Source organism: Pristiophorus japonicus, chromosome 1 (assembly GCF_044704955.1).
Source record: "Pristiophorus japonicus isolate sPriJap1 chromosome 1, sPriJap1.hap1, whole genome shotgun sequence".
Lineage (NCBI taxonomy): Eukaryota > Metazoa > Chordata > Chondrichthyes > Pristiophoridae > Pristiophorus > Pristiophorus japonicus.
In genome coordinates, this window is record NC_091977.1 from 179,896,239 (window position 1) to 179,923,679 (window position 27,441).

Consider the following 27,441-nt stretch of genomic DNA (forward strand, 5'->3'; position numbering starts at 1 on the left):
GTGTTATGTATGAATAAAGAGTCTGACTGGATACAGTGAGCTCAAAGTAAAGAGTGACCGTAGTCTTTTATTACAGGTCTCCAGAGTCCCTTTCCAGCCTGTGAGGCCTCCTTAAGTACCTGTGCTCCCAAGGGATTGTGGGATCCCTTGGGACTCCAGGGGATGAACCCTCTGGTGGCTGTACAAGGTATATATAAGTTTACATATATAACAACTGCGCCCCCCCCGCCCCCGGCCAAAGTCAACAGTGTAACTATTTACAAGGTGAGTCGATCTGGGGCCTTTCTTTCCCTGGTTGATCGTCTCGGTGCAAATGCTGGTATTGGTGAATCATTTGGGCCCTGCTGGGCTGCTGCGGGTGATGGGTTCTGCTTCGTGGCCAACCACGGTGTCGGTTGCCACTGGTGTGTATGTTGGGGGGAGGTCAAAGAAGGTAGGGTCCAAAGTGGGTTGCTCAGGATAGTCCGTGAATCTGCGATTGATTTGGTCCAAGTGTTTCCAGTGAATGAGTCCATCCGAAACACCCTGCTCCCCTCTTTGGCGACGATAGTGTCAGGAAGCCACTTGGGACCTTGTCCATAATTCAATACAAATACAGGATAATTGATTTCAATTTCATGTGACACATTTGCACTATCATGATATGTACTTTGTTGAAACCGCCTGCTCTCTACCTGTTCGTGTAGATCAGTGTGAACTAACGAGAGCTTGTCTTGAGTGCCCTTTTCATGAGCAGTTCAGCAGGTGGAATTCCAGTGAGCGAGTGGGGTCTTGTGCGGTAGCTAAGCAGGACTCGGGATAGACGAGTCTACAGTGAGCTTTCAGTTACCCTCTTCAAGCCCTGCTTGATGGTTTGCACTGCGCTCTCTGCCTGACCATTGGATGCTGGTTTGAACAGGGCAGATTTATCATGTTTGATCCTGTTACGGGTCATGAACTCTTTGAACTTGGTACTGGTAAAACATGGCACGTTGTCGCTCACAAGGACATAAGGTAGTCCGTGCATGGCAAACATGGTCCGCAGGCTTTCAGTGGTGGCAGCGGACATGCTTGCCGACATTATCTCACATTCAATCCATTTGGAGTACGCATTTACAACCACAAGGAACATTTTACCCAAAAAACGAGCCTGCATAGTCGACATGGACCCTGGACCATGGTTTGGAGGGCCAAGACCATAAACTTAGTGGCGCCTCCCTGGGTGCATTGCTTAACTGCGAGCATGTGTTACATCTGTGCACACAGGACTCTAAGTCCTCATCAATACTGGGCCACCACACGTGGGATCTGGCTATCGCTTTCATCTTTACGATGCCTGGGTGGGTACTGTGGAGGTCATGGATGAAAGTGTCTCTGCCCTTCTTGGGGACCACTACCCGATTGCCCCACAGAAGGCAGTCTGCCTGTATAGACATTTCATCTTTGCGCCGCTGGTATGGCTTTATCTCTTCCTGCATTTCCACTGGGACACTGGAGCAGCTCCCGTGAAGCACACAACTTTTTATTAGGGATAGTAAGAGGTCCTGGCTCGTCCAGGTTCTAATCTGTTGGGCTGTGACGGGTGATTGCTCACTCTCGAATGCTTCCATAACCATGACTAAATCTGCGGGCTGCGCCATTTCCATCCCATGGTGGGCAATGGCAGCCTACTGAGAGCATTAGCACTGTTTTCTGCGCCTGGCCTGTGACGGATGGCGTAGTTGTATGCGGACAACGTGAGCACCCATCTCTGGATGCGGGCCGATACGTTCGTATTTATCCCTTTACCCTGGAAAACAGGGATATTAGTGGCTTATGGTCAGTTTCCAATTGAAATTTTAGCCCAAACAGATATTGATGCATTTTCTTTATCCCATAGACACAGATTAACGCTTCTTTTTCAATCATGCTGTAGGCTTTCTAGGCCTTAGACGGACTTCTGAATGCATAGGCAACCAGTTGCAATTTCCCAGAATCATTAGCTTGTTGCAATACACACCCGACGCTGTACGACGACGCATCACATGCTTGTACCAAACACTTACATGGATCATACAACACAAGCAATTTGTTTGAGCATAACAATTTTCTAGCTTTTACAAAGGCATTTTCTTGGCTTTTGCCCCATACCCATTCGTCCCCTTTACACAGTAAGGCGTGCAGTGGTTCTAACAGTGTGCTGAGACCCGGTAAGAAGTTACCAAAGTAGTTCAGGAGTCCAAGAAACGACCGAAGCTCCGTCATGTTCTGTGGCCTCGGTGCGTTCTCCATTGCTTGTGTGGGCCTGATGGGCCTGATGCCGTTCCCCGCGATTCTTCTCCCCCGGAACTCCACTTCAGGCGCCAGGAAAACGCACTTCGAGTGAGCATTTTAACTTTAGCCCCATGCGGTTGAGTCGACTAAGAACCTCCTCCAGATTTTGCAGATGCTCGACTATGTCCCGACCTGTAACCAAGATGTCGTTCTGGAAGGCCACCGTGCGCGGGACCGACTTCAGTAAGCTTTCCGTGTTCCTCTGGAATATCGCCGCGGCTGATTGAATTCCAAACGGGCATCTGTTATAAATGAAGAGACCTTTGTGCGTGTTGATGCAGGCGAGGCCCTTCGATGATTCTGCCAGCTCCTGCGTCATGTAGGCCGAGGTCAAATCCAGATTCGTGAACGTCTTTCCTCCCGCCAGCGTAGCAAAAAGGTCGTCAGTCTTTGGTAGTGGGTATTGATCCTGCAGAGAGAAACGATTGATAGTTACTTTGTAATCGCCACAGATTCTGACTGTGCCGTCTCCCTTGAGGACTGGAACAATCAGACTGGCCCACTCGTTGAATTCGATCGGCGAAATGATGCCTCTCTTTGCAGTCAGTCTAGCTCGATCTCTACCCTTTCTCTCATCATGTACGGTGCTGCTCTCACCTTGTGATGGATGGGTCGCGCCCCCGGAATTAGGTGGATCTGCACTTTTGCTCCTTGGAACTTCTCAATGCCTGGTTCGAACAGCGAAGGGAACTTGTTTAAGATCTGGCCACACGAAGTGTCGTCAGCGGACGAGAGTGCTCGGACGTCGTCCCAGTTTCAGCATATCTTTCCCAGCCAGCTCCTGCCCAGCAGCGTGAGACCATCGCCCGGTACCATCCAGAGTGGTAGCTTGTGCACCGCTCCATCGTAGGAGACCTTTACAGTAGCACTGCCGATTACGGAAATCAGTTCCTTTTGTGTAAGTTCTCAGTTTCGTGCGAATGGGAGTCAAGACTGGCTTTGAGGCCTTGCTGCACCACAATTTATCAGAAGTCTTTTTGCGCATAATGGACTGGCTCAGGCCCGTGTCCAGCTCCATTGACAACGTGAGTCCATTCAATTCAACCTTCATCATTATCGGGGGCACTTTGTGGTAAATGTGTGCACCCCATATACATATACCTCTGCCTCCTCGGTCTGAGTCTCTGGTTCATCGTGATCTGCTGTGGATCTGTCCTTCTCTGCAACATGGTGGTTTGCAGGATTAACAGGGTTTGCAGCTCGCCTGCACATACATTGGAGGTGCCCCATTGTCCCTTGCAAACGTACCCTTTGAAGCGGCATGAATGGAAACGATGATCACCCCTGAAGTGCCAACAAGCTGTTAATGGCCTTGCATTCATCACTCTTGATGGTCGACTCTGAGACATCTGCGGACGTGCAGCTGCAGGCACGTGGGGCCTGCCTTGTGCATTGCGATTTGAGAACAACATCACTTTGTTCACAGTACTTGTAGCAGCTCTCGTGTGCTGAGAGATTTGCTTTAGTATTGTCACTGGTGGCAATTAACGCCTGGGCTATCGTTATGGCCTTACTCAAGGTTGGGGTCTCTACAGTCAAAAGTTTGCGAAGTATCATTTTATGGCTGATGCCAAGTACGATAAAGTCTCTGAGCATGTACTCCAAATGTTCTTCAAATTCGCAATGTTCTGCAAGGCGTCTTAGCTCAGCGACATAACTCGCCACTTCCTGGCCTTCAGATCTTTTGGAGGTATAGAACCGGTACCTTGCCATCAGAACGCTTTCCTTCAGGTTCAGATGCTCCCGGACCAGTTGCACAAATCATCGTACGATTTCTCTGTGGGCTTCGCTGGAGCAAGCAGATTTTTCATGAGGTCATATGTTGGTGCCCCGCAGACGGAGAGGAGAATCGCCCTTCGTTTGGCAGCATTCGCTTCTCCTTCCAGCTCGTTGGCCACAAAGTATTGGTCTAGTCGCTCCACGAAGGTTTCCCAATCATCTCCCTCTGACAATTTCTCCATGACCCGTTGGGTTCGTCATCTGTATCTCGTCGCCAGTTGTTACATATGAATAAAGAGTCTGACTGGATACTGTGAGCTCAAAGTAAAGTGTGACCTTTGTCTTTTATTACAGGTCTCCAGAGTCCCTCTCCAGCCTGTGAGGCCTCCTTAAATACCTATGCTCCCAAGGGATTGTGGGATCCCTTTGGGCTCCAAGGGATGAGTCCCCTGGTGGCTGTACAAAGTATATACAAGTTTACATCTATCTCAGAAAGGAAGCATGAAAAACTGGCAAAGTGTAGCAAGCTCCAGTGACTCAGGAGCCTTGTAGAAGAAACAAGCAGATTGGCACCCCACCGGCATAGTGCTCCAACAGGGGGAAGTATCCCCACTCGGGGAGGGTTCGCAACCTCAGGATCAACTCGTTCCTTCCCTCTGGAAATGCTGGCACACCCATAAACAATGAAGTTATGATTAAGTAACACTCGGCTTTGATTTGAGGAGGGTGGGGAGGGTGAGGGGGGCACAGGAATGGGTTGTCAGATCATGGGATGGTTCGATCCCAGGCCTCGGGAAACCTGAGAGCTGAAGGGAGGCGAGGACAACTTCGGGGAGAAGGTAAGTGCCTTCACAGCACTACTTTTGGGCCAGGAGGAGCAGGAATACTTCCCCACCCCCCGCCTTACACAAAGACCTCTGGGGACAGGGATCGGACACCCCTCCAGAATCAGATCACCTTCCTCAGTCCGGAATCGAACCTCTCAGGATCAGAAAAAAACATCCCCCCCTCCCCCACCCCCCTCGGGTTGGGGAGCAGACCTCCCCACCGCCCGGGAATGGACCCCTTCCGGGTCGAGGTTCGCACCTACATGGTCCTGCAATCTGCTCCGGAGTTCTCCCCGCCTGACTGGATGCCAAGCCTGTCAATCAGACTGACTTCCGTGCGGGGGTGCACAGCATGCAGGAAAACACACATCACAGGGCTTCCCATGCAAAACTCACCCACCCCCACTCCCGCCTCCATAACCCACCGCTGTTAATATTCAGGCCATTATGATCCACTCAGCCACATAACATATACCACTTATGTTTGATGGAGGGAGTCATTTTAATCTTCAGTGGAAAGTAAAATCGGGAGGGGTGTAAACAGGCAGCCGATCAGATCTGGGTTTCTTACTGGGCAGGTTAGGTTAAAATTACCCCCAGAGATTGATTTTTTTTAATAGACAGGAAAAGTAAACTGTTTTATTTGTCACGTGAAACATAAAAACATAGAAAATAGGTGCAGGAGTAGGTCATTCGGCCCTTCGAGCCTGCACCACCATTCAATAAGATCATGGCTGATCATTCCCTCAGTGCCCCTTTCCTGTTTTCTCTCCATACCCCTTGATCTCCTTAGCCTTAAGTGCCATATCTAACTCCCGCTTGAATATATCCAATGAACTGGCATCAATAACTCTCTGCGGCAGGGAATTCCACAGGTTAACAACTCTCTGAGTGAAGAGGTTTCTCCTCATCTCAGTCCTAAATGGCCTGTCCCTTATCCTAAGTCTGTGTCCCCTGGTTCTGGTCTTCCCCAGAATCGGGAACATTCTTCCTGCCTCTAACCTATCCAATCCTGTCAGAATTTTATATGTTTCTATGAGATCCCCTCTCATTCTTTTAAACTCCAGTGAATACAGGCCCATTCGATCCCATATGTCTCTCATATGTCAGTCCTGCCATCCCAAGAATCGGTCTGGTGAACCTTCGCTGCACTCCCTCAATAGCAAGAACGTCCTTCCTCAGATTAGGAGACCAAAACTGAACACAATATTCCAGGTGAGGCCTCATTAAGGCCCTTTACAACTGCAGTAAGACCTCCCTGCTCCTATACTCAAATCCCCTAGCTATGAAGGCCAACATGCCATTTGCCTTCTTCACCGCCTGCTGTACCTGCATGTCAAATTTCAAAGACTGATGTACTATGACACCCAGGTCTCGTTGCACCTCCCATTTTCCTAATCTGTCGCCATTCAGATAATGTTCTGTCTTTCCTGTTTTTACCACCAAAGTGGATAACCTCACATTTATCCATATTATATTGCATCTGCCATGCATTTGCCCACTTGCCTAACCTGTCCAAGTCACTCTGCAGCCTCTTAGCATCCTTCTCACAGTTCATACCGCCACCCAGCTTAGTGACATCTGCAAACTTGGAGATATTACACTCAATTCCTTCATCTAAATCATTGAAGCATGGCACTGGATAAGCTACTAGTACTTGAAAACAATGGAAATGAGAGTAACTGAAATACTCACTCTGCTCAGAGAGGCAGACCATTGTGCGGTTTATCTGCTTTCACATGCTTCTTGTTGTTTATCAATGGGCACATGTGTTACATAAACTGCTTTGCTGCCCTCTAGTGCTCCCATTGTTTTCAATAGGAAAATTCATTCTTGTCTTTAATAATGGATAGGTTGGGAGTTACAACTATAAGGCAATAACATCCCCTGGGATATTAACTTGATATCATAACCTCTGACAGTGAAGTTTTAAACTCTGCACTGTTCTATTTTTGTTAATAAAGAAATTGTTACATTTTCTGTTTTTATTTATGAAAGTTGTAAATTTCAAATGAGTTACTGGTGCTCATAGCTCTCTCAAAGCATTATAGCAGGATGTCAGTGATTGCATATTACAGAATGTTGAGGTTAACCAATACAAGATATTGGCCATATAACTGCAAAGGGTATTAATATTTATATTTGTCTGGACCATTCACTACCTTGCACATCATAAAATAGCAAACTAGCCAATATCAGAGGAAGACTTCCTCAATGTGCTCTGTGTTGCAAAACCATAAGCCCCTTTTAATTGGAATAGGCTGTTACACATAATACACAAAGGAAATCTTCCTCGTGTTGATTGTGGTTTTATATTGTGAGTGTTTTTCAACTTATGATGTTTAGCCTAGATCTGCTGTGAAATATATTTTCCTGTCATTGTTCCTAATCAGAACCTATGCTTTCAATTTTAGGTGGCCTCTTGAGTGGGGACCTCACAACAACTGGTGCAGGCACCAGTGCAGGTACGTCAACTGTTAAATTGTCTGACACTTAATTCATCTGAAGATGTGACATTTTTATTTGTAGCATGTTTTTTTAAATGAATTGTGTGAAGTTAGAGTTTGACTTACTCTATACTTCAGAATACTGCGATGTTTGCAGCTCTGTAGCACAGCACATTAGAAGCCAAATGCACAGCACTACAGAGTAGTGAACTGAAGATTTGAACTCAACTCTGCTAAGTTACAAATCTCAATCATATTGCTATCAGAAACTATTGAATGAAGTACTGTCCCACAGCTGTCAATTGTCACTCATTTCTAATGAGACTCATTCATTATGATTGAAAAATATGGCCTATTTTGATGTATCTCACTCTGGAAAAAATCACTGCATATGTTTAAGTGAGTTTGTACTCTGTCTCATTCTTTTTGATCGTGAATCTCAGCATTTCCGAGATGTTGACGAGTCTGGGCATCTCTCCAAAGGGTGGCAGGGTGGGAATGTTATCAAGGCAGCTATCTCTGGGCTGTTTTCACGTGGCTCCTCATAACTGGTCCAAAACAGCATTGGTAGAGACCAGAGAGCCTTCTTGGCCACATTTAATATGTGCACTGGGAGGACCAGAAGAGAAAAACATTATGAGGGAAAAAATTACAGAATAAATAACCTCAGTTTCAAGTTTAAAATATAATATTCATGAATATTGGAACTGTAGGATTTAGATCTTTTTCCACACAGAAAAACTATTGAAAGTTCTCATTGTTAAGCTGTATTTGTGCCTAGTCTGTAAACTGTGGGTGGTGTTTTCTTGCCTTTACTACAAAAGTTCACATGTATTGTCTACAGCTCTGCACCATTGACTATAAAATGAGCCATAGAAAAGAATTATGAACACCAGCCAATGAAAACAATAGGTTTACAAGAGTGTGTTTTGTTAACAAATATTGGCTTAACAAATATGTTACATTTTTAGTTTATATTACATTTTTTGGTCAGAAATAATAAAGGCAATGTCAGCTTTTGACATTTGGCAATGCTTTTCCATTGAAGAGATTTACAATGCTACAAGGTGCAGATAAACTCTTGTTTTGTGCAAACACAAAGCACCATCTGAAACTATAAAATGGTTTTATGTGTTGGCATAAACCTACAGTAAGACATAATAAAAAATTACCTAGAAACTAGTGCAATCCCTGAAAACATAATCAAAGTTGATCTTTAGGGCTAAAAATTCGCCGACCTTGCAACCGTTTTTTTGGCAATATTCGGCCAACTGGGAAATTCGGAGAAGTCTTGCGCCAGCACTTTTCAAATACCGCTGGAGAGAGGAATGCCGCCATGCAAGACTTGAAATATTGCTTTCTTCAAAAATTTGGCTCTGAATTTAGGATGAAAAAAAACACCAAGGAAAAAGCTGCATTGCAGCCCTTGGATCAGCAGTAAGTACGAAGACCTGCTAAAAAGGTAAGTTAAAGTTTTTATTAATTCTTTTGCAGCAGTTCGCTAATTAAATGTCTTGTGAATGTTTTGTGATTTTTTTTTGCAATTTATTTTTAGGTGTTTTACCCTCCCTCCCTAGGCCCAACTCGCAGCGGTATCGGCCTCAGAGTAAAGTTGGCGAGGATCGCAGTTTGCGCCACGAATCCTTGTGCAATGCCAATTTTTACCACTGCGCAAATTGAAGCTTGAATTTACTGCCTCATAGCCATAGCATTGCCATAACGATAATTTGGGTGAAAAAATACAATTATGGCTGAGAACCGAATTTCTAGCCCTTAGTGTATTGTTTCTCATTAAATGTAATAACTTTTTATAAAATCTGTTCTTCATATAGAATAGTCATATGAGTGCTTAATGTGTTAAAACTACATTTATTGCCTGAAGTGCCAAAGGCAAAAGGGTTGTGGGAGTGAAGGGTGATCAAGGGACTTCAGTGTCTGCTGTGATGTCATGTTCAGAGAATGTAAGCATTTCAACTAGTCTTGTGTCCACGGGTTTTCAGTAAGAAAGATGAAATGTCTTCTTTGTTCTACATTTGTTTTTCAAAACAGAAGAGTGTCTGTAGTTGTTATTACTAAGCTTTAAAATTCCATAACAAGTAAAGTCACATGAAATGATCATTTGAGCAACATATTTTGTCTCTGTTAAAGGCAGTTTAAGAACTTGCTTTCTCTGGTTAATGGAAAATCCAGAATCCATGTTGAGTTTTATTTAAATTAGTATTTTATTGCTACTGTATGTTGGCAGTCTGCATTGATGGAACCATTTCCTTTGCCAGAATGCTATAGTTTTAACAACAGCCTTGAAAAGTATGCTCTTTTCAGTTACTGACATGTTATGTGCTAACTCTGATCTAGGTGCATTGATTTTAGAAAGGGAAAACTTTATTCACAGTTCCTGTCAGCTATTTATAAAACCGGATAGCATTTTATTTGACTATTCCACACAAAAAATAGTAGCATAATTTAAAGAAATTGATATATTATACAAGTTAAAACTGTATTTAAGAATAGGTGGACTAGAAAGAAGAAAATGTTATAAAGGTAGAATTTTTCATGTTCTTTGTCATTTTGACAGAAGACAAGATCCAATTTAATATGACAGTGGTAAATAACTTAAATAAAATGCAGAGGCACATATGGCTCAGCAGATACTGTGCTTTACAAATTGCTTCCAATAGACTGAGTAAATAACTATTTCCTTCAATCTCTCAGAAGTAGCTGTTCAAATATATTATGGACTCGTCTGTGGCAAAGAATTTGCAAGTGGAGCTCTCTATTACACTTCACTAGTTGAATTTTACACTGACAAGTTGAGAAAATGAGGTTAGGCTCAAGCCTTGGTGGGTTTTCATCTTTTGATTCGTCAGACGGTACCACATGACCTAGGCAGCTTGCCAAAGAATTAGTCTATAATTCCTGCTTACAAAGTACTTTTTAAAGTGTTATAATGGTACCAATAAAAAGTAATTCTCGACATCAGATCTTTCAGCTAAGCTAAGAAGTTCTTTACGTTGATGGAAACAAGAAGTATCTGGACTCCAGTGATGAATCCTTCACTTTTGCAGGCCATGCTTTATATTGCTGTTGCTAATAAAACAAGCAGTTAAAGGATTTATTTTAATGTCTTTTTGTCCCCTGTAAATCTTTGCTTTCTTCAAGATGAGGGATATTAGTGCTGGGGGATGGAACATTTTTCTGTTTGGTCACCATATGCTGAACTCCCTTTTCTGGCAGAAACGGAGCAGTAGCAGTGCTAAAATCAAGGTAGTCGACCTTTCATCCCATTCTTGCTCTGCTGTAATTTTAATTGAGCCTACCACTGGGCGACCCAGGTGCCAGCTTGAATCAGGTGGGAGCCTCATAAATCTATGAAAATCATGATCCACAAAAATAATGTGGCCCGCTGCTAACCTGGGATCCTCCATTCTGCGATCACCCCCCACATCTGCCTTTCTACTGGCTAAGTCGGCCTCTAAGCTGCCCAGTAGTGCACTGGCTCAGAGCTGGTGAGCTGCAGCAAGACTCCCGTTCGGGATGAGTAGCTCACCGGTGTCATGTTAATGAGACCTGGCCCTCAAAATGGACCGGGCCTCCTGCCGAAGGGATCGGGCAGCTGGCTCACCTGGCTTGCCATCTCAATACCTTGTATAAGAATATAGGAACATAAGAAATAGGAGCAGGAGTAGGCCATTTGGCCCCTCGAGTCTGCTCCGCTATTTAATACGATCATGGCTGATCCGATCATGAACTCAGGTCCACTTCCCTGCCCGCTCCTCATAACCCCTTATTCCCTTATCGGTTAAGAAACTGTCTATCTCTGTCTAAAATTTATTCAATGACCCAGCTTCCACAGCTCTCCGAGGCAGTGAATTCCACAGATTTACAACCTTCTGAGAGAAGAAATTACTCCTCATCTCAGTTTTAAATGGGCGGCCCCTTATTCTAAGATTATGCCCCCTAGTTCTCGCCTCCCCTATCAGTGGAAATATCCTCTCTGCATCCACCTTGTCAAACCCCCTCAAAATCTTATACGTTTCAATAAGATCACCTTTCATTCTTCTGAATTTCAATGAGTAGAGACCCATCCTACTCAACCTTTCCTCATAAGTCAACCCTTTCATTTCTGGAATCAACCTAGTGAACCTTCTCTGAACTGCCTCCACAGCAAGTATATCCTTTCTTAAATATGGAAACCAAAACTGTACTCACTATTCCAGGTGTGACCTCATCAATACCCTGTATAACTATAGCAAGACTTCCCTGCTTTTGTACTCCATGTTCTTTGCAATAAATGCCAAGATTCCATTTGCCTTTCTGATCACTTGCTGTACCTGCATACTAACCTTTTGTGTTTCATGCACAAGTACCCCCAGGTCCCGCTGTACTGCAGCACTTTGCAATCTTTCTCCATTTAAATAATAACTTGCTCTTGGGTTTTTTTTCCGCCAAAGTGCATGACCTCACACTTTCCAACATTCTACTCCATCTGCCAAATTTTTGCCCACTCACTTAGCCTGTCTATGTCCTTATGCAGATTTTTTGTGTCCTCCTCACACATTGCTTTTCCTCCCATCTTTGTATCGTCAGCAAACTTGGCTACATTACACTCGGTCCTTTCTTCCAAGTCGTTAATATAGATTGTAAATAGTTGGGGTCCCAGCAATGATCCCTGCGGCACCCCATTAGTTACTGCCAACCCGAGAATGAACCATTTATCCCGACTCTCTGTTTTCTGTTAATTAGCCAATCCTCTATCCATGCTAATATATTACCCCCAACCCTGTATTTTAATTCACCCCTTATTTGGCACCATCAAGCATTTTCAGGTCAGGTGTAGCTCAGCCACCTTCAGACCAAGGCTACTCTGCCCAACAATACAGCATCGCTCCAGCCTCTGAAGTGCAACTCCTGCTGCACTAGTGTAAAATTGTCCATTTCCCACATCAGCTATCCTGTAACCTCTTTAGATGAGATTTGCAGTTTGTTCTGAATTCTAGCCAGGTTTCTGGTGTGTACCACTGGATTAAGATTGTCCAAATTTATTTCATGTAGGACCCTTATAGCCAGCAAAGAAGATTCCATCAGTTTGGGCCAGACTCAAACTCAGAACTGGACATGAAAGAATTGTTTGCTAATCCCTTTCGACAAGTTATTGGAATCTATAATTTGTGACTGAGCCCTTAGAGTAATTTAAGCTGATTAGACAGACCCAACGTGGATTTGTAAAGGGTAGGTCATGTCTAATGACCTAATTGAATTTTTTGAGAAAGTAACTAATGTAGGAGACATGGGAATGTCTATGGATGTACTTTCAGAAGGCATTTGATAAGGTTCAACATAGCAGATGTTAGCTAAAATTAAAGCTCATGAACTCGAGGCAAATTATTGAACTGGTTAGGAGATTAGGTGGTAGAAAACAGAGAGTAGGAATGATGGATATGTACTTGAATTGGAAGGTGTCCCACAAGGATCTGTGCTTGGGCCTCAACATTCACTACATCTATTAATGACTTTGATAACCCAATTGAGAGCTATATATCCAAGTTTGCCAATGGCACCAAGATTGGTGGCATAGTAAGTAGTGTAGATGGGAGCATAAAATTACAAAGAATTATTGATAGATCAAATGAGTGGGCAAAACTGTGACAGATGGATTTCAATGCAGTTAAGTGTGAGGTCATCCATTTTGGACCAATAACGGATAGATCCAAGTATGTTTTAAATGGTGAAAAGCTAGGAACAGTGGAGGTCCAAAGCGATTTAAGGGTCCATGTACAGAGATCATTAAATGTAATGGTCATGTAGAAAAATTAATTAAAAAGGCTAATGGAATGTTAGCCTTTATATCTAGAGGGTTAGAATATAAAGGGGAGGAAGTTTTCCAATAATTATACAAAGCCCTGGTTAGACCATATCTGGAGTACTGTGTAGAGTTCTGGGCACTGTACTTTAGAGAGGATTTATTGGCCTTGGAAGGAGTGCAGCACAGATTCACCAGAATATCACCAAGGCTCCAAGGGTTAAATTATGATGAGAAATTACATAAACTAGGCTTGTATTCATGGGAATATAGAAGGTTAAGAGCTTATTTTACGTTGAATTATATATTACATAAAATTTACAGCGTAGAAACAGGTCATTCGGCCCAACTAGTCTATGTTGGTGTTTCTGCTCCTTCAACCCTATTTCATCTAACCCCATCAGCATATCCTTCTATTCCTTTCTCCCTCATGTAGTTATCTTGCTTCCCCTAAATGCATCTATGCTATTCGCCTCAACTACTCCATGTGGTAGTAAGTTCCACATTCTAACCACTCTCTGGGTAAATAAGTTTCTCTTGAACTCCATAGTGGATTTATTATCTATATTGAAATTAATTTGCCATTTATACACCTATTTTGCAAGTTTATTAACATCATCTTGTATTTTGTTGCAGTCTTTAATAATAACTATACCCCCCAATTTGGTGAATCCTCCTGATCATTATTTTCTGAGCTCTTTCCAGTGCATCAGTGTCATTTTAAAAGTGGGGTGCTTTAAATTGAGGTTTTTAGGAGCTTTCATGGAATTGAGAGGGTACATAGAGAGAAACCTTTGCCGCTGGTGGGGGAGTCTAGTTCAAGGGGACATAACCTTAAAATCTGAGCCGGTCATTCAGGAGAGACATTAGGAAACACTTCTTCACACAAAGGGTGGTAGAAGTGTGGAACACACTCCCACAAAAAGCAATAGATGCTAACTCAATTAATAGTTTTAAATCTGAGATCGATTTTTGTTAGCTAAGGTTATTAAGGGATATGGAGCCAAGGCAGGTGGATGGAGTTAGGATACAAATCAGGCATGCTCTCATTGAATTGCGGAACAGATTCGAGGGGCTGAATGACCTACTCCTGTTTCTATGTTCGTAACACCCAACACCTGGTTTATTTTATTTGTGTTTTTTAACTCAGATTTTATTCCCAAAGCACACTGGGCCCAAGTTTGCCCCCAGGGTTAGAATGGCGCATCTCCGTGTGGTGCGCCGACTTTTTAGAACAGAAACGACGCCTATTATTTACCTTGGTATTCTTCCCTCCGTTCAGTCGATCTAGACCCTTGGCGCAGCGCAGCAGAACGCGTGGAGGGTGGAGCCAGGTCCCGGCGCTGAAAACCATGCCGGGACCTCTGCGCATGTGCATTAGAGTGTGCGCACATGTGCAGTAGCTCTTCGCCCCCAAGGCTGCATGGGAGGGGCCGGAAGTACGTCGCCCCTAGCCCTGGCCGAATGGGCTCACCGGGGCGGCGAAGATCAGACTCGGGCCTCCCTCCCTCCTGTTCAGCTCCCGCTCTCCACCTCCCCCCCCACCCCACCCCCGTTCAGCTCCCGCTGCCCCCCACTTCCCGTTCCCTCCCCCTCCCTCCCTCCTGTTCAGTCGTTCCCCCTCCCCCCCCCCACTTCCTCGGCGGGGCCCGCCTGCCCGGCATCTTGCTGGGGACGGGCCCCGCCTGAAGTCTTTGACCCAGCTTCCTCTCGTCAGCGGGGCCCGTTCAGCCTCCCCCCTCTCCTCTCTCCCCCCCCTCTCCTCTCCACCCCTCTCCTCTCCCCCCTCGCCTCACCCCTCCCCCCTCTTCTCCCTCCCTCCTCTCCCCCTCCCTCCCCCTCCCGCATTCCCTTCTCTCCCCTCCCTCTTCTTTCCTCCCCTCCCCCTCCCTCCCCTCTTCCCTCCCTCCCCTCTTCTTCTCTCCTTCCCTCCTCCTCTTCCCTCCTTCCCTCCCTCCTCTTCCCCCCCTCTTTCCCCCCTCCTCTCCTCCTCCTCTTCCGCCCTCCTCCCACCCTCCTCCCCCCATCCCTCGCTGTCAGAAACATAGAGAGACACTGACAGAGGCAGAGAGAGAGAGACACTGACAGAGACAGAGAGAGAGACACTGGGGGGGGGCCCGTCCCAGCTCGCTGTGGGAGGGCTCCCGGTGCTGCAGTCGGTGAGTAGAAACTTAATTTTTTATTTATTGATTTTTTAATTATTGTTTTTTTTTTTTATTGATTTATTGATTTATTTATCATTTATTATTGATGATGGCTCTTTATTTGTAAAAGTGAAGTGCTTAATGTTTGTAATGTTCCTTCCCCCCACCCCGATCTCTCATTCCCTACACCTGATAAGTGTAGGCAAGGTTTTTCTGAGGGTACAAAAATCTACACTCACTCCATTCTAAGTTAGTTTGGACTAAGTTTTCGTTGCCTAAACTTGCAAAACAGGCGTAAGTAGCTGGACATGCTCCCTTTTGAAAAAAAAAATCTGTTCCAAAATGGAACTATTCTAACTTACTCGAACTGGAGCAAACTAAATGCCGAGAATTGCAATTTCTAGGATGCTCCATTCTAAACTAGTTGCTCCAAAAAAATAGGAGCAACTCAGGCCGAAACTTGAGCCCACTGTTTCTGGCACAAACAAATCTTTTATTTGTCACAGTTCCTATAATAAGGATTATAGTTTTGTGGGGTCTTGAATGTGAAGGCCCTTGATTACTTAAGTTGCAGTAGCGCACATTAAATGATGATGGACCACGAGTTATTGTAACCTCAGGGCATAGACGTTCGAGTGCACAGTACTCTGACAGTTTATAAACACTATCTCATTTTGGTTTTCTTAATATGTTGTTCAGTGCCTAAGTCATATTTTTGGACAAAAATAACACGAAACTCAATCTATATAAATTGCTATGTATGAAAGAATATTGTGTATGTGGCAGGGAGGATTCTGTTTTTATGAGAGCTTTGCTTTGGTACATTTCTAATTTAACTGTCTCTATTTTGAAATTGATCTGAATAATTGCATTTTATATGGAAGGGTAGATACCTGGGAGAGAGTCCCAATGTTGCAGTTCATTCAAGATGATGTCATATATTGTGACAGTGAAGCTCGAGCACTTTAACATATTTAGTTATTCTCTTGGTTTTAGTTTTATTTACTGTCTAGGATTTGTTTTGTGTTATATTTTTTAAAGAAAAAATAATTTGGTATGCATTAAGTTCATGTGTTCTTCCTCACTTTTTGCAGCGCAATGAGCATGGTGGTGAAGTTTAGGCTGCAGAATTTGGATGAACGGGTCAATAAAACTGAATTAGCCTGAAGGTTTACAGCATCATGTAAACAAGCATTTTCAGTAACAAAGTACCAATTAATGATGCATGGAATTTCTCAGTAATTGATTGCAGGCTATTTCTCAATAAGTCTGCAATAATGAGATCACATTAGTTTATTTCAATGAGAGCAGTAATAGGGGTACTACAATTAGTATCCTGGGTTGGGGATGAAATTTGACCAAAAGTTTCTGTTTCTAATCCCTGTTGGAAGTGTGTGCTGTATGCACTGGATAAAAACAGCATTGAGCTTATGTATAATGTCCCAGTGGTTGAGTACCCTGCTCATCCTTACTGTCCAATCTAAAACTAGCTATCCTAGTTCATTTGAAGAAGGTACTTGATAGCTATTACCACTGCTTTTGAGGGGAGATGGTGAGGTGAAGAATCTTAAAGCAAATTGAGGAGAAAAATAAATAATGTGTTAATGTCAGTTTACCTTGAGGACAGGGGTCGAAGCTGATAGATATTGCTGCCTTAGTAAATTGACTAAAACTGAATAAAAACCTGTATTTAATTTAAACAGTATAATGGTGAAAAACTTTTATTTTGGGTTTCATTCTCTTGATTTATGACATAATCTGAATGCTGCAATTAGATGACAGCCTCATAAATCTGCAATTTTTTTATTTTCTCTATCTCTCTTACTCTTCCCCCCCCCCCATGTTGATAAAATAAATATTTTACAAAGGAAGGAGAAATTAATTTTCAGTAATGTTAGCAGATTAGGAAAATGAATGATCCTTCATTATATTTCCTGAATTGCAACATCTGTAGTGCAACCTTTATAGACAGATGATTAATAAATTACTAATGACATCAAACTATGTGACTTGGTGACTACATTACGCCTCTCTGGTATGCAGCAGTGGGCTTTCCTCTTTGTTTCGAGATGCTAACCGGTCCATGAAAATAACCTAAACCTTCAAATCTAGTACTCTCTGTTACATCTTCAAAAAATTCAATGAGGTTGGTCAAGCAAGACTTTCCCTTTTGAAATTCATGCTGACTATTCATTATTATATTTTTGGTTTCTCGATGTTCTTCTATTTTCTCCTTTTGTAGGGAGTCCATTATTTTCCTACCACCGATGTTAAGCTGACTGGTCTATAATTCCCTGGACATATTCTATCCCCCTTCTTAAATATAGGTATTATGTTAGCGATCCACCAGTCCTCTGGCACTAAACCTTTTTCGAACAAATTAATAAATATGTGTGGTAATGTCCTGGATACTTTTAAAATGGGTGGATGCAGTCCATCTGGACCAGGGGTTTTATCCTCTTTGAATTTGATTAGTTTATTTAATATATCCCCTCTTTTTATTTTAAATGTACTTATCGCATTACTAATCTCATCATCCAATGTCATGTCCACCTGTTCTATCTCCCTGGTAAATACTGAAGCAAAATAATTATTTAATATTTCTGCCATCTCTCTCGCATTACCTGTGGTATTATCCTTTCTATCCCTTAATGGCCCTATTCCCATCCCAACCTTCCTTTTATTGATATGGCTGTAAAATATTTTTCTATTTTGTTTTATGTTTATTTGCCTTCCTAATCGTTTTTTGACTTTTCTCCTAATCTTTTCGTATTCTCCCTTATCATGTATTCTCCTGCTGTCTATGTACTTAATGTATGCCTCTTTCCTTGCCCTCAATTGTTCCCTTCTGGCTTTATGCATCCATGGAATCTCATTAGTGTTTAGTTTGTTCTTTCCTTTTAGCAAAATATATTGTTCCTGCACTCTGTTGAACACCTTTTTAAATGTTTTCCATTGCTGTTCTACATTATTTTTTGCCAATAGTGTTGCTCATTTTATTTTCTCAAGTTCTATTCTCAGCCCCATAAAATCACCTTTACTTTAATCTATTACCCTGGTTTTCATTATACTTATGTCTTTCTTTCTCAATTATCATCTTAAAGCATATTATATTATGGTCACTATTGCCTAGATGTTCCCCTACTTTTACTTCTCTTATCTGCTCTGGTTCAGTCCCCATTACCAAGATCCCAGATATAATAGCGAATCCTCCCTTGTTGGGCATTTTACATATTGGGTTAGAATGGAGTCCTGTACACATTATAGGAACTCCATTCCCTTATCCCCTTTACCTACTTCTTCTGTCCAATTAATATCAGGGTAGTTGAAATCCCTCATGATTATTATTCTGTTTTTTACTCATTTCCCTAATTTGTGTGCATATTTCTTTCTCCACCTCCCTTCCACTATTAGATGGTCCGTAGAGTACACCTATTAGTGTGATTGATCCTTTATTATCTTTTATCTCTATCCATATGGATTCTATTTTTGTCTTGCTGATAGCTGCGTCACTTTTTTCTACTGCCATTACGGTATCCCTAATGTGTACAATATCCCAAATACCCTGCAATGTTTAATTCCCAGTCCTGATTTTTCTGTAGCCATGTCTCAGAAATGCCTATTCTGTCCGGTTCCTTGTAACACATGATTGCCTCCAGCTCCCCTGTTTTATTTATTACAGACACTGTGTACATTGCTGTACAGACAGTTTAACTCATTTTTAATAGGATTTCCTCTCACTTTATGTTTAACCATCTTTTTCGACTCCTTTTCTATAACTCTATTAATTCCCTTGCCATCATTGTCCTCCCTTACTTTATTCTTTCCTATGCTCTCTTTTCCTGTTTTGTTTGTACTTAGGCTAGTTACGTTTCTTGTAGATCCCTCCCCCAATCTTACTAGTTTAAACCCTTTGCCACCTCCCTATTTACACTTTCCGCTAGGACACAGGTCCCATCCCGATTCAGGTGAAGCCTGTCATATCAGTACAGCTCCTTCCTGTCCCAGAGCTGGTGCCAGTGTCCCATGAAAAGGAATCCCTCTTTCCCACACCGTCCCTTTAGCCACATGTTAATTCTCCTGATCAGCCTGCTTCTATGCCAATTTTCACGTGACTCGGGCAATAATGCAGAGAATATTACCCTCGAGGTCCTGCTTTTTAATTTAGAGCCTAACTCCTGATACTGTTTCAGCAGGATCTCCTCCCTGTTCCTATCTATGTTGTTTGTTCCAGTATGGACCACGACAACTGGATTTACCCCCTCCCTTTCCAAGTTCCTCTCCAGCTGCTGTGAGATATCCCTTGCCCTGGTAGGCAACACACCATTCAGGATTCTCGTTTTTGGCTGCAGAGGACCCTAATTATAAAGTCCCCTATCACTACCACATTTCTATTTTGCTCTCTGCCCCCCCCTGCCCCCACACACCCGTTGGACAACCTTCTGAGTCACGGTGCCTTAGTCTGCAATGTGACTGTCCTCCCTGCAGTCTTTCTCCTTGTCCTCTCAGGTAACGAGTACATCGTACCTGTTGGACAGGACCTGTGTCTGCGGAACCTCCTTCTCAATCTCTCCTAAATCCCCGCTACCCGGCTCCCTAATAGTCAAACTCTTCCTTTCATGAACCTCTGTTTTCCTCTGGGGTGTGACTGTATTCTGGATAAAACTGTCCAGAAATTTCTCCCCCTCCCTTACCTGTCAGTGTCTCCAACTTGCACTCCAGCTCAATGACTCTGAGCCAGAGAGATTTGAGATGGAGACATCTCCTGCAGACGTGTTTGCTCAAGACAGTCTCGCTGTCCACATACTGCAGTCCAGACACACAACTTGCTCTGCCATATCTTAGTCTAGCCTTATTTTATTTATTTCATTGGTTTAAAGTCTTTATCCGATGATTATGTATAGTTATATTAATTCGTTTATCTAGTTAAACTATAAATTTAATACACTACTTTGTCAGTAATACACTACTTTATAGTTTCCCGCATCTAGTTTAAAACACAGTCCTAGGTTAGTGAGAAAAAAGAGGAAAACAACCTTAATATTCACTAACTAAATCACAATCTGCACAGTCCCACACCAACTGCAGGGTAAATTCTGCACAGTCCCACGCCACCGACTGGGAAATTCTGTACAGTCCCACACCAACTACAGGGTAAATTCTGCACAGTCCCACACTAACTTCAGGGTAAATTCTGCACAGTCCCACACTAACTGCAGGGTAAATTCTGCACAGTCCCACACCAATTAAACTATCATCCCACACCAACTACAGGTGAGTCACTGGCCACAAGTGGGCTGCAGCCAGGCCAGGAAGAAAGGGTAACTCGAGTGCCAGTTCCCAGAGGACGAGTTTGTGCACGAGTTCTGCTGCACAGGGCTCAGATGATGACTTTGATGGGGTGACCTTCAGAAGAAGGGTGATGGGCATGCACACAGAAATGCTTGGTGCAATGGAAAACCTGCCAGAGAGCCTCTCATTAGTGTCAAGGCGCATGGAGGTATTCGACTCCAACATTGCACAGGGCTTTGTGCAGAGCTTGCAGCCCATGATTTCCAGGATGGAAATGATAGGTAGCTCCAATAAGACATGTGTGGATCCAACCATCACTCTGGGTGTGATGGGCGATGTTGCAGCTTCCATTGCAGCACAAGCGGAACCGACCAAACGTCTGAGTGCTGCAGTGGAAGCTCAGACTGCTCTCATGCAGGCTCAGTTTGCTGCCATGCAAGCTCTGACTGTTCTCATGCAGGAGAGAGATTAAAAAGCAGGACCTCAAAGCAGTAATCTCCAGATTACTCCTGGTACCATGTGCTAGTGAGCACAGAAATACGAGGATAGGACAGATGAATGCGTGGCTGAAAGGATGGTGCAGGAGGGAGGACTTTAGATTCCTGAGACATTGAGACTGTTTCTGGGGAAGGTGGGACCTGTACAAGTCGGACGGGTTGCAGCTCTACAGGGCCTAGATCAATATCCTCGCAGGGGGGTTTATTAGTGTTGTTGGGGAGGATGTAAACTAGCTTGGCAGGGGGATGGGAACCTGAGAATAGATTCAGTAGGGAGAGAAGCAAAGCTGGAATTGGAAAGCAGAAAAGTAGAAAGTGAATTTGGAAGACAAAAGAAACAAGAGCTAGAAAATAGTCAACAAGGAAGTTTGGCAGTGCTAAATGGCATATACTTCAATGCAAGGAGTCTAGGGAATAAGGCAGATGAGCTGAGAGCACAGATAGACACAGGAGTATGATATTATAGCTATTACTGAAACATGGCTGAAAGAAGGGCAGGTATGGCAGCTCAACATTCCTGGTTACAGGGTTTTCAGACGAGATATAGAGGAGGGTAATAAAAAGGAGGGGGGTTGCAGTATTGATTAAAAAAACAATTATAGCTGTGAGGAGGGATGATATCTTCAAAGGATCGTCAAATTAGGCCATATGGGTCAAATTGAAGAACAAAAAAGGAGTGATCACACTGCTGGGAGTGTACTATAGACCCCCAAACAGAAAGAGGGTGATAGAAGAGCAAATATGTAGGCAAATTTCTGAGGTGCAAAAACTATAGAGCAGTAATAGTAGGGGATTTCAACTACCCTAACATTAACTGGGATAAAATTAGTGTGAAAGGTATAGAAGGTACGGAATTCCTAAAATGCATTCAGCAGAACTTTTTTAGCCAGTATGTAAACAGCCCAAAAAGGAAGGGGGAGGTTTTGGACTTAGTTTTAGGGAATGAAGCTGGGCAGGTGGAAAGGGTATCAGTGGGATAGCATTTTGGTGCTGGTGGTCATAATTCAGTTAGATTTAGGGTAGTTATGGAAAAGCACAAAGATAGACCAAGAATAAGAGTTCTTAATTGGGGAAAAGCCAACTTTGCTAAGCTGAGAGGTGATTTAGCCATTGTGGACTGGAAATAGCTACGTGAAGCTAAATCAGTGTCCGAGCAGTGGGAGGCATTCAAGGAGGAGATCCGGAGGGTTCAGAGCAAGTAAGTTCCCTTCAAGAAAAAGGGTGGGACTAACAAATCTAGAGTCCCCTAGATATCAAGAGACATACAGGGTAGGATAAAGAAAAAAAGGGAGGCTTATTACTGATACCAAGGGCTCAATGCAGCGGAAACTAGAGGAGTATAGAAAGTGCAGGGGTGCAATTAAAGAGAAAATTAGGAAAGCAAAGACAGCATGAAAAATTTTTGCCAAGTAAAATCAAGGAAAACCCAAAGATGTTTTATAAATACATTAAGAGCAAGAGGATAACTAAAGAAAGAGTAGGGCATATTAGAGATCATACAGGTCATCATCATCATCATCATCATAGGCAGTCCTTCAGAATCAAGGAAGACTTGCTTCCACTCCTAAAGTGAGTTCTTTGCTGGCTGAACAGTCCAACACGAGAGCCACAGACCCTGTCACAGGTGGGACAGATATTCGTCGGGGGAAGAGGGGGCGGCACTGATTTACCACACGCTCCTTCTGCTGCCTGCGCCTGACCTCTTCACGCTCGCAGCATTGAGATTCGTAGAGCTCAATGCCCTCCTGAATGCACTTTCTCCATCTAGGGCGGTCTTCGGCCAGGGTCTCCTAGGTGTCAGTGGTGATGTCGCACTTCACCAGGGAGGCTTTGAGGGTGTCCTTGTAATGTTTCCGCTGCCCACCTTTGGTTCGTTTACCATGAAGAAGCTCCGCATAGAGCAATTGCTTCGGGAGTCTCGTGTCTGGCATGCGAACTAAGTGGCCTGCCCAGCGAAGTTGATCAAGTGTGGTTAGTGCTTCAATGCTAGGGATGTTAGCCTGGGCAAGGACACTGATGTTGGTGCTTCTGTCCTCCCAGGGGATTTGCAGGATCTTATGGAGACATCGTTGGTGATATATCTCCAGCCACTTGATGTGTCTTCTGTACATCGTCCATGCCTCTAATCCATACAGGAGGGCGGGTATTACTACAGCCCTGTAGACCATGAGCTTAGTGGTAGGTTTGAGGGCCTGGTCTTCAAACACTCTTTTCCTCAGGCGGCCAAAGGCTGCACTGGCACACTGGAGGCGATATTGAATCTCTGCATCAATGTCTGCCTTTGTTGACAAAAGGCTCCCGAGATATGGGAAGTGGTCCACGTTGTCGAGGGTTTGTGAAAACAGACACAAAGTATTCATTAAGAACCATACCCACGTCTTCCGCCTCCACCATACAGGTAATCTGTGTGTGGAGGCAGAAGACTTGGGTATGGTTCTTAATGAATATTTTGTGTCTGTTTTCACAAAAGAGAGGGGCAATGCAGACATTGTAATCAGGGAGGAGGAGTGTGAAATATTAGATGAAACAACCATAGTGTGAGAAATAGTATAAAGGGGTTTAGCAGCTTTGAAAGTGAACGATAAGGGAGTCAAGGGTTATGGGATTGAGACCGAGATCAGATCAGCCATGATCTTATGGAATGGCGGAGCAGGCTCGAGGGGCCAAATGGCCTACTCCTGCTCCTATTTCTAAAAAATAAAAAGATCCCTGAAGGTAGCTGGATAGGTAGATAAGGTGGTTAACATGGCATACGGAATACTTGCCTTTATTAGCGGAAGCATAGAATACAAGAGCAGGGATGTTATGCCTGAACTTTATAAAACACTAGTTATGCCACAGCTAGAGTACTGCGTGCAGATCTGGTCACCACATTACAGGAAAGATGTGATTGCACTAGAGAGGTACAGAGGAGATTGACGAGGATGTTGCCTGGACTGGATAATTTTAGCTATGAGGAAAGATTGGATAGGCTGGGTTTGTTTTCTTTGAACAGAGAAGACAGAGGGGAGACCTGATTGAGGTGTATAAAACGATGAGGGGCCAAGATAGAGTGGCTAGGACGGACCTATTTTCCTTAGCAGAGTGATCAATATTCAGGGAGCATAGATTTAAAGTAATTGATCGGAGGTTTAAAGGGGATTTGAGAGGAATTGTCTTCATCCAGAGGGTGGTGGGGGTCTGGAACTTACTGCCTGAAAAGGTGTGAGAGGCAGAAATCCTCACCACATTTAAAAAGTACTTGGATGTACACCTGAAGTGCCATAACCCACAGGGCTACGGATCAAGAGCTGGAAAGTGGGATTAAGCTGAAAAGCTCTTTGTTGGCCAGTGCAGACATGATGGGCCGAAATGGCCTCCTTCCATACTGTAAATTTCTATGATTCTATGCTACCACACAAGCTCAGACTGATGCCATCATGACTGTGTTTACCAGTGTGAAAAGGGACTTGCAGGGTCCCACAGCAGTCCAGCAATCTCTGCTGCAACAGATGACTAGGAGTGCTGAGGCGCCATCCCAGGGTGTGGCAGTGCCTCTGTGGAACTTGCTGCCCTCTCTGAAGATGATAGCATTCCTACTCTCATTACTGCTACTCCATCAGTGCCATTGCTGCTGGTGGCAAGGCCTGCACCCTCATCATGGCCAAGTTGTGGAGGATGCAACAGATCACCACGAAGTGGGACACCCATTCCAGTGTGTACTGGAGGGTTCCGCCTGAATGGTAAAGGCAGCAAAACCGTTCCTTCAAAACCCCAACAGTCTGCTTGAGGAGAGTCCTTGTGACAGCATGGCTCTCATTATATGATTGCTGGAGTGGTGGGATAAATTCATGAGTAGTGGGGTTGCAGAGAAGAGTCATCAGCCAGATGCACAGTGGATAGCCCTCAGGATTGACGTGGTGGCTGGAAGATTGCTGGCACACTGGAGAGGGACAGGATGAAGTTATCATGACCGCTGCCAGGATAGTGGGCATTCACTATCATGATGTGCTGTGCGTGGTCACACCAATAGCACATTAACTGAGTGGTAGCCTTTGCAGTTGTAATATATCTCAGAATTGATATGCGGTGCCCGCAAAGCCACGTGGTGCAGTCGATGGTGCCCTGCACCATGGGGAACCCCAATATCCTGGCAAAGCCACATGCATGTTCCTCCTGCTTCTCTCTGTTCAGTGAGAAGCCAATGAAGTCTCTTCTCCCGGAGTACAGAGCCTCTTTTACGTTCCAGATGCAACGATGGACAGCAAACTGGGAGATGTTAGTTATATCTCCTGCTACAGACTGCATGGATCCACTGGCGAAAAAATGATGGGCCATGTGACCGTGACGGCCATTGGGAGAGCCATCGTTGCCCTGCTCTGGGGCTGTGTCTGGTTACAGGAGGTGGCAGAGTTCTGTGACCACCTCCTTGGTGAAACGGAGCCTCCGAATACACTGATCCTGGCTTAAGTGCAAGTGGGAAAAGTACTCTCGGAAGACCCTAGTTGGGTAAAGTCTCCTGCTGAGAGCCCACCTGCATACCTTCCTCCTCCCTCTGCAAGCACCTTGTCCTCTTTCAGATGAGACATTAAACCGAGGCCCCGTCTGCTCTCTCGAGTGGATGTAAAAAATCCCATAGCATTATTTTAAAGAAGAGCAGGGGATTTATCCCCAGTGTCTTGGCCAATATTTATCCCTCAATCAACATAACAAAAACAGGTTATCTGGTCATGATCATATTGCTGTTTGTGGGAACTTGCAATGCGGAAATTGGCTGCCGCGTTTTTTACATTACAACAGTGACTGCACTTCAAAAAAAAAAGAACTTAATTGGCTGTAAAGTGCTTTGGGACATCCAGTGGTTGTGAACGGCGCTATGTAAATGCAAGTCTTTTTTGCTGCCTCTGCTCCATCTCCCTATCATACTTGAGCGTGATTGGAACTCCCTATCACCTCACCAACTTTAAATAACTATAGAAAGCTTCAACAGTTTCATAAACCTACACAGAACCAGTAGAAATCAAAAAGCAAATCACCTGCCAGTTGTTGCTAATCCCTTTAAATAGCGCTAGTTGGAGGTCCCTTGTATAGCTGTTCGTGTATTGGAGAAAGAGTTAAATGGAGCGCCATCATCAAAAATGGCAGGTTATGCATCAAATTAGCATTACATGCCAATTGACGTCATGATCTGCATCATTACTATTTTTCTAGCGAGCACAAGCAACGGTTGTGCTGCCAACTTGCCCAAAATTGTGGCTGCCGCGGAACCCGCCAGAAGTGGGCAGAAGCAAAGCGGCCGCTATGTTTTGCCAAACCAGCCTTAACAGCTGGCGCTAAGGTGCTGAATTTCACAGCATTTATCTTTACAACTTTAACATTCATGTGAAGCAAAACAGTTTCACACTAACATAACAATTAGTGTATAAGTGCAGCCTTAAAGCTTGAATAAAATAGGTTTCTTATACTGGCAGTCGAAACCCTTCATAATTTTTAACACCTATGAAACCTCCCATTAACCTTCTCTGCTCTAAAGAGAATATTATTTCTAACAACGGATAAGGTAAGATAACTCAAGAAAGAAGCTCGCATTTATTTCACTGCTACAGGTTGAACCTCTCTGGTCCGGCACCCTCGGGACCTGACCGGTGCCGGAACAGAGAATTTTCCGAACCAGGGGAGGTCAGTTTTCTTTTTGGCGTTATCAATAATCGTCTCTTTATTTCCAGTTACGGTAGCTCAGTTTGTGCACACAAATTACCCAAATGGTAATTTGACAAATTCATGGAATTGAGGAAATCTCTGAGGAGCCAGGCTGTGTACAGTGCCAGCAATCGCACCATGACACTAAGTTCTCAAGGACCCTTTTAGCTCACCATCCCCAAACTCAGCACCTGGGCTGCAACAGTGACCGTCCAACATCGTTGCGCTTATACTTTACCCTGTTCTCTTCATACTGACTGCTCCATGATTTCTTACTCTTGCATTTCCATGTTCGCCACCTTTCTGCCTTTCCTTTTCTTGCCTCTGCCCCCCTCCACCTCCATCTTGTCAGACAGCTGGATCCTCGACGGAGCAGGTTTAGCGCCCATTACAGATCTCTCCCTCTAGCTGTGCTGGATCTGTTTCTGTAGCTTCCTCTTCTTCTTCCCTGAGAGCATATTCGCCCTCTTATTCGAGCGTCGCTTCTTCAGGTGATGGATGGTGATCAGCCCCTCATCAATCACTGCGCCCACCATTAGGTGCTTTTGAATTTTCTCTTTCCCCAGTTTCCCTGTCTTTTGAAAAGATTTCTCTGTAACTCAGTCTTGGGCCAGTGCTAGTAATCACTAAGTGAGGGAGGAGCGGCGGGGAATGTTGGTGATTGGTCATTTCTCTGTCTGTCTCAGGTTTGACGCCCTTCACTGCGCCGTCAAGTCCCACAATTCCACAATGAGGAAGCAGAGT

General features: G+C 44.0%; 1 protein-coding gene across 9 annotated transcripts in view; it reads left to right on the forward strand.

Moving 5' to 3' along the window:
• The window catches only part of mef2cb (myocyte enhancer factor 2cb), a 352,227-nt gene that overhangs the window by 285,974 nt on the left and 38,812 nt on the right, over window positions 1-27,441 (forward strand). For all 9 annotated transcript variants that reach the window (XM_070885140.1, XM_070885149.1, XM_070885203.1 and 6 more), the window contains one exon: window positions 7,253-7,303. In XM_070885140.1, the coding sequence (XP_070741241.1) occupies window positions 7,253-7,303 (51 nt within the window). The remainder of the gene's footprint in view (window positions 1-7,252; window positions 7,304-27,441) is intronic.